The following is a 10330-nucleotide window of genomic DNA, read 5'->3' as shown; positions in this document are numbered from 1 at the left end:
ACACACTCCCTCTGCTCTCTGCACTGGGCTAGGAGAACAAACACCTATTTATATCTTTAAAGGTACCAGAGGTACCATATCATCCAGGTACCTTTGCTGCAATGCTTTTTGAGATTTCCTGTCAAAACTGACACAAACAGTAGACAAGACATGGTCTGTTTCCATTAAATTGGCTGGTCTCACTTCTATAYAGAAATATTGGTCATGACCCCTTCTGCTGTTTTTGAAATTGGGAGACAAAGACATGACAAAATGGGCTACTGGAATTGTCTTTCTGTCTTTATTTAAGAGACAACTTTTCTCATCCATTTTCTAAAGAAGCAGTGTTACTGCAAAAAAAATCAGAAAAAAAAATCACAATCAAAACCACACATGGAATAACTTAAATAAACATTTTTCCTTTTCAAGATGATTGAAGWATAGGATAAATAAAACATATTATTTTGGACATTCTCCATAAACAGTTCATATCTAATAGTTTCTCCATTAAGTATTCAGAAAATCAATACATATCAGTTAAAGCACTCTGCCATTGACTGCATCTTTAGAGGAACAAGTTGCTTGGAAAAAAATGAGATTTCACTGAAGAATAAACCTATATAAATTAGGTTTCTTAACGTTTATGCATCTTTAATCCTCTCTTCTCTCTTCAACACAACCTACAGCAAACTGGTTTTATCTGAGCAGGCCTGGAAGCTGTTGGTGCCACTGCTTAGTTAAGCYAAGGGGTCAAGCAGCAATGGAAAACATTAGGGATCATCCACAAGGCTAACATTAGTGCACTGAGGCTAAGCTCTTGAGAAAGCATCCTCTTCAAAGTGCTCTTTGTTGCTATAGAGGAATGCATTCACTTCATCCACCCCAAAGACAGCTCAGCACTACCTTCAATCAGTCAAATCAAACATACACACACACAGTTTGCACAAGGAGGCTTTTGCTGTGGTGAGGGTATTAATATAGGYCAACAGCCCAGRGGCTGCAGTGCCAGTCATGCACACAGGCTTGTCACACAATTCCTGTAGGTCCTGTCTCACCCCAGTGGTTACTGCTCAGACTTTTTGGCACCTAAAGGAGCCCCCTCTGCAGCACTGCATGGGCCAGAGGAGCAAAATGCAGCTTCAACTCAGAGAATTCACAACAGAGCGAGACTGCCACAGCTGGAGCTGTTTCTTCTCTTCATGCCACATCCCAGCATAACCCCRATGTCATACAATAATATAGCTGGAACGCATAATATTTAACATTAACTAGAAAGACAAAGAGAAAATTTTTGTTCACTGCATTAGACAGTAGCTTTTTGTTTTTAAACACTGAGTTGTTGGACCGGTTTCCTTCTGGTCTTTCCCATTAACACCACTTGTCTACAAAATTGCTACAAAACACTGCAACAACCTAATATCCACCTAAAATAACCGATCAGCTTTGATGCAGATCTGATCTTAACAGATCAGCTTTGATGCAGATCTGCCCCACCCTAACCTGAACCATCATCCAGTCAACATTTGTACATTTTTTTTCAAGAATGCCTTTGCTTTCTTGTCACTGAAATATTACAACCCTATTTTACCTCACCTCTTGTTTAGTGTCTGCTCTAAAATCTCAGTTCCTATAGGTAAGTAGTTAAAAGAAAATCTTGTTTCACTTTGCAGAGTTTCTAGGTCTCGTAATTGCACCAAGAGGCTTGAAAACATGAATCACGTCAGCTTAAAGAAAGCAAAAAACACTCAAAGGCACTTTTAAAACAAAATTCTCATCACTTTTACAAGAAGCTTATAATCTGAACAGGTGAGGTGGGTGCCTGAGTAACAATTTCTAAGTCCTTGGAGTTAAATGTAAGGATCCTCTTCGCCTTCCTTTTCCTCTTCTCCTTTTCTACTCTTGTATTTGGTATGAGGGACGAAGGTGCCCAAATTTCAGGTAGAAATCATCTTCAGCACGATTCAGAGCCTCCTCGTCGATGTAGACAGCTGGTCTCCGGGAAGCCAAGAAGTACTGCACCTTCCTCAGGCTCCAGCCCATCACRTACCTGAGCCAGCCACTGACAGCTGCCGTGGACCTGCCAACGCCRGCATTGCAGTGGACATAGACCGTGTGTCCATTCTCCAGCAGCCCGTGCAGGAGGCACACAGCTTGTGGCAACATCTGTATCCTTCCTGCAGTTGAAAACAAGGCACGCTCATTTGCWCTGGAGAAAGTTAGTTCATGGTTGAAATTCTGCCTGTGCAGCCTGATGAACTGTGAAATATAATGGCAAACCTGACATATTCAACTCTTTTTCTTACTTTTCTCAAATGACCTTCTAGGCTAACTTAATTTTTTTTTCTTATAACATAGAATCACCATAAAATATCCCAAGTCTTCTCTAAACATACCCTGTGATTAACATCAGATGTGTGTGGCATATTCATTTTCAAAGGAACTAAGACAAGGCAGCACATTATATAGAACAGCACAACTTCCACAGCATTAAAGTTAACAAGCCAAAATGAAATGTRTTTTTTAATACCAGAGGTTTATGAAGGTACCTATGTGCTGCTGATTTCCAAAACATTTTAATGAAGGCCACCAAGTCAACGGTAAGTGTGGGGGGAGAGCAGAAAATTTTACTGTACAACTTAAAACTGTTATGATTTAATTGTGCACTAAGCATACAGTTAAACAACACAGAAAAGTCTTTCTCATTCCCAGAGGGATGAATATACTATATTTTCTGACATTTTCTTCCTCCTATCCTAGTAGCCAGAGCTGCAAAGAGCAGAGCCCAACTTTTCCTCATGGCACATAYGAGCACTGACATTAAGTCCTTTCAAAACCCTGTTTCAAGGTCTCCTGTCTTCCCTGATGTCCTATGCTGAKATGACAGTCCTCTATTTGGGGCAGCAGTATTTCACTGTGTTGAAAGCACTCTCTTCTGCTGGCAGGCTGCTCAYCTGAAAACACACTCATTTTCTAACCTTCTGGTTCAAAACAAGACTTTGAACAGAACATTCCAACCAAGGACTTAAACGTACCAGTAAGTGATGTTGCAGGTCAAGTGCTACGAGTATTCTAAATAAACTGCAAGTTATTATATAAATGTCTCTATGGAGTTTTATCAGACTGGGATATAAGAGTTAAAGAAAAAGTGTTTGTTGGGAAGGGAACAGCAGACACACAGCACTGTGTCCCCATTTTTAATCAGCAAGGGTGGCAAGCTGCCCTGCTGTGCAAACTTGCAGTCTTCCACCTACACAGCATATTTTCGTTATATGGGCTGAATTCAAGCTGAAAGCAAAAACAGTCAAGCAGTTACTGATGTCAGATGGCTTTAACTCAAAATCACATAATACTGTCAGACACAAAGTACTTTAGATGGCCTCTCTTCCTACTAGAAAATATGAATAATTYGTTAAAGACAGCACACAAAAAAATTATACCTTTTGCGCTAGCTGTATTTTTATGCAAAAATTACACAGAAAAAAACCCACCAAACTGTCATGAAAGTGACAGACTAGTAACTCAAAGGATTTGTGRCTATTAATTTACTCCTTGAGTGAGTGAGCATTACCTTCAGTGCTCATATCTGCAGTTGGCAGCCAGACATAGGCAAGACCTTCTTCCTTATACAGCCTCATGAGGGTTTCAGGGCTCATGGGTTCTGGGTAGCGGTTGCAGCCCCAGGAATTCTGAACAATGTCAGATTCAGTCTGGAAGTTCATCACAGCCGTAACACCCAGTTCATGCTTCAGCTTGATGGTCACGTGCTCCAGCTGCCGAGGACAACTTCCCAGCCAGATGTTTGGCAGAATCCTGGCATTGAGAAAACATCRCAGTGGGATTGATTACAGTATCTTACAAGTAAACTGCCAAGTTCAGCAGTGTTACATTTCCAAACCTGCTGGACATCATCCCACAAACACTGCTAAACACAGACTTTTCATGTAATGCAGTAAGCAACTTCTTGTTTCATCACAAGTTCTTATTTTGTTACAGAGGAGTTGGTGATGTCTGATGTTGGGGATCAAGCTCATAGTCTACCACAAAGAGCCAGATGAACTCAGAAAAGAATTCAGAGCACAATTATAGTGCAGGTTGCATTAGAAGCTTACCAACATCAGAGATTTGAATAAGAAAACGCTGAAGATTCATGCAATTTGCACAGAGACAAAAAAAAAAAATAAAGAATTCACATGATCCAGATCTGAATTACTTTAGTAATAAGACAAACATAAAGAACTCTTCCAACTCTTTAGCTACCACTATAATGAGGGAAGTAGGGRAAAAAAAGCAATTTGAACTACCCTTCTGTGATGAAACTTAAAAATTAATGWGTAATTTTCTCCTAATTTTCCTCTGATCTCTTGGAGTCTAGTGGGAATCAAATACAGTATTACAATGCATGTCTAGTGTCCCTCAAGGCCTGAAGGACCAGAAATGTTTCAAGAAAGCAAGAAGTTTATGTAGGATGGGTAAGTACCAGAAATATGGTTGTTTATCTAAATCAAGCTTCAAGACTTCTGTGGTTCTCCCATTGCTAATTATCACAAAATAATTGTATACTTCAACARACTTTGACATTATAAACTGAATATGAAGAAGCTTGCTTTCAAATGAGGTTTATTAATATGCACAGGCAATTAAATTGCTGGTATCTACAATAGATTATTTAAATGTTTAAATTATTAGTGATCTCCTTAAATATTTTTTTTGCTTCCAAAAATTTTGATTTTGAACATGCAATCCACAAACTACATAAAATATTTCTGCATTTAACACTTTGTTAACAACTTTGTAAAATTATTAACTGCAACAAATCTGTAACATTAGCTGCATACAATTCAGCAAACATTATCAAATGTCAATCTACAACAAAAGCAATACCCTCAAAAATAAAATGTCTGCCATGCATGTCTTATGTCCTTCCCAGTTTTAACCTCAGTAACAACTAAGGAAAGTTTTATGTTTTTTCAGGAGCATATAAGCCACCCTTAAAGCATCAGGTAGGTATTTTGATTTCTCTATCACAGTAAAAACTGCTTACTAGCATTTAATTAAGACTTGTAATTGACTGTAATGATTAAATCCTGCTATATTACTACTGAAATATTGTCAAAAAGAAAAATTCAGATCCATGAAGACTTTATTATTGTTTTCAGTGTCATGTATGTCAGCTGCATCCATGGTGAGTTGCACACTAGCCACATTGCAGTGGGACAACACACGTGATCTCAATATATGGTGACGGAGACCAATTTAAACAAATATCTTACATAGAAAATAACCATTTCAACTGTGTCCAACAGTGAGATGTTTTGAAGAGATTTGACTTAGTTGCTGTTTCACAGACATGCTCAAGAATTGCCCCAATTCCCATATAACCAGCTCCAGCATTCTCACTGACCAGAGGGATGAGCGAGGTCTGCTGCAGCAACTGTTCCACTGTCCCCCTTCCCACGTGCCAACCGTACAGCCACCCCCATCCTAACCTGAACGAGTGACCACTGTCAGGATTCTGCCACAGAAATYATTAGAGCATTTCAAGGTGGCAAATGTAAGTTAGAGAGCCCTAGCAGATGCTGACAAATGGCTGGAGATGAGCAATGCCCACAAAACTCCATTCCCAGAAAAGAAAAATGGCAATATTACTAATACCGTGTGACAATATGAGGATATTATTTCAAGAATAAGAACATTAGTATCCTTCCTTCAAAGGCTTTCCTGGAGACTCATACATCTGTAATTCACTTGATATTTTKTGAAACGCCTAATGCACTAAATTACCTTGATGGGAGAAAAAAAAAGTGTGTTTTCTAGGATTTGATTGAATTAAGAGTGACTAAAGCATTCCTGAAATAAATAAAATTCTGGGTAGTACACTTGTTGACTGGTAAATCAATGCTTTATAATTTTTTTTCCCAAATGATTATTTAATGGTGAGCACCACAGCTGTGCTACCTGGGATATAGACCATTTGTTTATTTTGTTCAGCCTAATAGGTCTTGTACATGACAAGACCTCCTGTATTGCACAACACTAATTGCATTTACTGAACAGTCTGARGAGTTTGCCAGGTTTTTATCCCTGTCTTTCCCTGTAATTAATCAAACCAGTGGAGGCATTCAAAGAATGACCAAAAAAATACATTTAGGACAGGTGATTCTTATGGATTATTTTTAAGATCCGGTCCTGAAGTTTAGCCTTTTAGAGGATCAAGATGTAGCCTTGACCTTGGTCTTCAAGMCCCTTATCTACACACCTACAAATAACTGTAATTCTTGGTCTTGCTGGACWAGGCTTAATCACCCTTTTTCCATGCAGAAAACAGTATTGTAGAGYTGTCCTATCAGCCAATTTATGTAATCCTACTGTATAGTTACTATATTTATTTGGCTTTATCTAATTCATACCTTACCTTTTTCTGACAAGGAAGGAAGGAATAAAAGGGGTTAGTACACAGGCAAGTACAGAGACTAATGGAGAGTTTAGCAGCTATATTTTAAATATTTTTTTTTATAGTCCTGCTGAGGGCTTCATTATGCTGAGGACCAGAAAACATACATATTACACCAAGCAAGAATGTGGTAATTTCATTTTTACATCTCTCCTTAATAATATAACTTTTAGTTTTCCTTTTCACTGTGGCCTTTCTTCATTAAGTTGCCACTGTACTTCAGTAGGTAGCTAGATTTTAGCCACAGGACTATATGGCATGGGAAAGAGAGCCTTTTACCTTACTGTCTAAACTGTCATGTTATAGTGCTTTGAGCTCTCTGACAGCCACTGCTTCCCAGCTCACATGTGATTGTACTCCAGTARCAGATTATCTAATCTGATCCCTAAGCACAGTTCAAAAAACATTAAGACATTATTAGTGATCAATAAACCTTTAATCTTTTCAGCCACTAACTCATTTGATGTTCCCCAAATATCAAAACAGGATGGTGTTTCAGCAAAAATTCAATTTGGAATTCTGCTTTAATATAAAAATGGCTCTTTGTCATTGTACATCTTAACTCTCTCTGTGTTAAGGAKAGTAAACCAAGTTTGGCTCCAGAATACATGATCAATTCAGTCAGAGACAGTTTACCAATGAAGAAATCACCTAGAGTGATTTAAGCATCAACAATCAGCAATATTCAGCAATCTTCTGAGATTAAGACTTGTAAAGGTACTTTCTATCAAGTTACTTTCAGCCTGCCCTACATTTCAGTTCTCCACTAGCAATATGGATATAATATTTATCTACCTTAAGGGGACTTTTACGGGTCAAACAGATGAATTAATGTCAGAAGTTTGAGTTTGTGGTAACAAGGACTAAATGTTAGGTAAATGTTAGTCAGTTTACTTCACAGAGCTCAGACTGAAGGCTGACATATTAAAAGCCTGCCTTGTGACTTACAAACTGAGAAAACCAACAATCATTTATCATTACCAGGGAGTAAATACAGAACACCCTGCAATCACTGGTACACTTCTTTTCCAGCACACTTAAATTACTTTTAATGACTAAGACATATATTGCATTTGTTGGCTTCCCCCAAGGACTCTGCACAGCCTAGATTAAAATATAGCAATTCACTGTGAATGCATCTGAAATAACAAATGCATTCCATTTAATCAATGCATATGCAAATAGTCTTCCCATCCTTAAGGAGAAAATTAGTCTGAGGCAATGAAAAATTAGCATTGTGATTTTTTTAATGGTGCAGACTAATTTTCAGGCGGGTTCACAAAACATGACACATTGTTCCTTTCAATCTTAGACTTCCACAGAGGGTACAAAACCAGCCCAGCAACTGTAATTGTAGGGATCTGATTCCCAGGGAAGGTGACCTGTCCTAGCGGAAGACACCAGGTTACTGCATCAGGCAGTCAGCCCTTCTTCCATGACATCAATTTTTATTCTGCTTCTTCAGCAGCTTCTGTCKAACTTTTGTTAATAATGCCTTTAGACAAACAGATACTAAATTCAAATTTCCTTAAAATGCTGAGTTGTAAGCTGGGATGACTCAGGTTCTGCTTCCAGATCTGAGCAATCATCAGTGCGCYAGGAGGAGGCATCTTAGAATCTACCCTAAAATCAATCAACCCTCTAAGGAGTCAYAGTTCTTATGAAAAGAATAGGATTTGGGACCTTAGGGAACATATTTATCAGAGTATCTATAAGGTACATTATTTCAGATATCCTTTTATCCTTATAGTCGCCAGCTTTAATCAAAAGAGAGGACTTTGSCAAGCTAAGGAAAAAGAGTAGGGTGTTTGTCATTGGTTATTGGCAACAGAGCAATCCATCAACCATGCCATTTGTTTATATCAGTAATATTTTTGACTATGGTCCAGTGTATTATTTCAAATGAAAAGCAATGGATTGATTCATCCCTCAGTGCCAGGTCAAGGTGTAGCCTGTGTCCAAAGCTCACAYTTCCCTTGTCTATGCCAGACTTCCTCAGATCCCATTAAGCATCTGATGACAGTCAGATGAGTGCTAATACATACTTACAACAAAATAGAGCAATTTAGTTGAAACAACAGGCAAAATAATTATTAAATGGACTCTGTCCTCCCTCAAGACTCTCATTTCCTGAAGGTGTAGCATGCAACCACARCTACCTGGAAGTTGCAGTAAAATTTATCCTGCATTCCCAGAAGAGCAACATAATAATTCAGTCAATTTACCCCCAGCCTTTGTGTTGCTTCTAGGCATACAGAGTGGTTTTTTTGTACCAATGTAGTGCTATTACCCTGGTACCACTACAAGCAAGCAGCCCAAAGGGAATATAGGCCTGAAATACAAATCAGTTACAGATTTTTGCAGCACTTGAACTACTAGAGACTGTTTCCAATTACAGTGCATTCCTGTTTCCTCCCCAGATGACACTGGAGTAGGGTCTCATTCAGAATATTTTTACAAGGAGAATTTTTAATGAAAAACTAGTTCAAAGACCAGATGTCTGTTCCCTGTCTCATTTGACACAGAAAAGACATTTCTGGAAGTATAGCTTTGGGCATATTCAAAATGAGAATATAGGAAACCCTTCCAGCTACAGCTGAGATGCTCTTTCATCTKTTCTGTATTCTCTGCCTTGTGACAAGGCACATCACTTTAAATGGCGACACCACTGGATTATGATGACCCAGAACTATCATCCTGCATGTGTTCCTTTTTTTCCAGTGGCATCCTGCTAACAACATAGAGCAGTTTATTCTGAGGTCTGTGTGTGCCTTTCCTGAAGTACCAAATCAGACATCTCTCCTCTGGGCCTTCCTTGTTCTTTTCTCCTGAACTTGTGACAGTGACAGTACTAAAAGCATTTGCTAGAAATCAGATGAGGTTCCTGTATTTTTGTCACAGCAATCTAGAAACTTTACTTAGATTGTGGTCTAATRCCCTGAAATGCGATCACAAACAGAGAAGGATTTTCAAATGATCAAATTCTGTTCTCCAGTGGAAGATCTGAGCATGTTTAAATATTGTTTGATACGTAGAAAGCACACTGATTACTATTCTCACCTCAGAAAAACTTTTCTATATGAATAGTGCAGTCACAGCTCATAGAGACATCTCTTGTCTCCACCATGGACACAAAGAGCAGATTATTCCCTCCATTCCACAAAATCCTTTTACTCATCTCTAAGTTACACACTCTGACACAGCTTTGCATTCTTCACACATACACACGCACCCACACATTTGTCATATATTCAAAGTATCTGATCACTCTTGTTTGCCTTTGGACTCTCTGTCTTTTTAAATATGTTATGCYCAGTACTGAAAAGAGTACATTTCTGTGAAGAACCAAAGATTACTTACTTCTTGYGCTTCAAAGGCTTTATCCCTCTTTTTAGTTCCCTGGCAGTCCTCCTACAGCATGCCATTGCTGACCTATATTCAACATGGGATTCTTTTTTCAAGTTAAGATCTTTCCAAACAGATGAACCTAATAAAGGAGAGACCAAAATGTGCCCGAACCAGATTAGCTTCAASTGCCAGTGGTGTCAAATTAAAACAAATGAATAGGCAGCAAAGGAACAGATGAGATTCACAGTTGATGAATGCAACTCAGTAATATGTCTTGGAATAAATAATCTCACATGCACATCACTGTGCTTTAGGCTAACTTATATTATAAGTTATCAAATATAAGTTAGCTTTAAGCTAACCTATATTTGATTATAGCTAACTTTTAGCTATAATCAAATATAAAGAGAAACAATACCTGCTTGCAGTTATGCTTGGTGAAAACATTGCTTTATAAAGAAGTGGTAATGTGAGCCAAGAACTGAACTGAAAATAACATAAAATTTACAGTCATGTTCTAAAAATCAGTGAATCCATTCTAAGGATTCAAAC

At 38.3% G+C, this 10330-nt stretch overlaps 1 protein-coding gene across 3 annotated transcripts in view; it reads right to left on the bottom strand.

The window, feature by feature from the left end:
* Window positions 1–1447: 1447 nt before the first annotated feature.
* EPM2A (EPM2A glucan phosphatase, laforin) overlaps window positions 1448–10330 on the bottom strand; it is a 32561-nt gene continuing 23678 nt past the window's right edge. For 2 of the 3 annotated variants that reach the window (XM_057364016.1, XM_057364017.1), the window contains exons 3-4: window positions 3548–3789; window positions 1448–2153 (exon numbers count right to left, since the gene is read on the bottom strand). In XM_057364016.1, coding sequence (XP_057219999.1) covers window positions 1873–2153; window positions 3548–3789 — 523 coding nt within the window. In that variant the 3' untranslated portion in view covers window positions 1448–1872. Of the gene's footprint in view, window positions 2154–3547; window positions 3790–9790; window positions 9914–10330 lie in introns of those variants that run through there. The other variant, XM_057364018.1, reaches the window with a different exon arrangement.

The sequence above is a fragment of the Malurus melanocephalus genome, unplaced genomic scaffold (genome assembly GCF_030028575.1).
Source record: "Malurus melanocephalus ecotype Western Australia unplaced genomic scaffold, MMel_1.1 scaffold_33, whole genome shotgun sequence".
Lineage (NCBI taxonomy): Eukaryota > Metazoa > Chordata > Aves > Passeriformes > Maluridae > Malurus > Malurus melanocephalus.
Note: the sequence above shows the minus strand (reverse complement) of the source record. Positions and strands in the feature narration are given on the sequence as shown.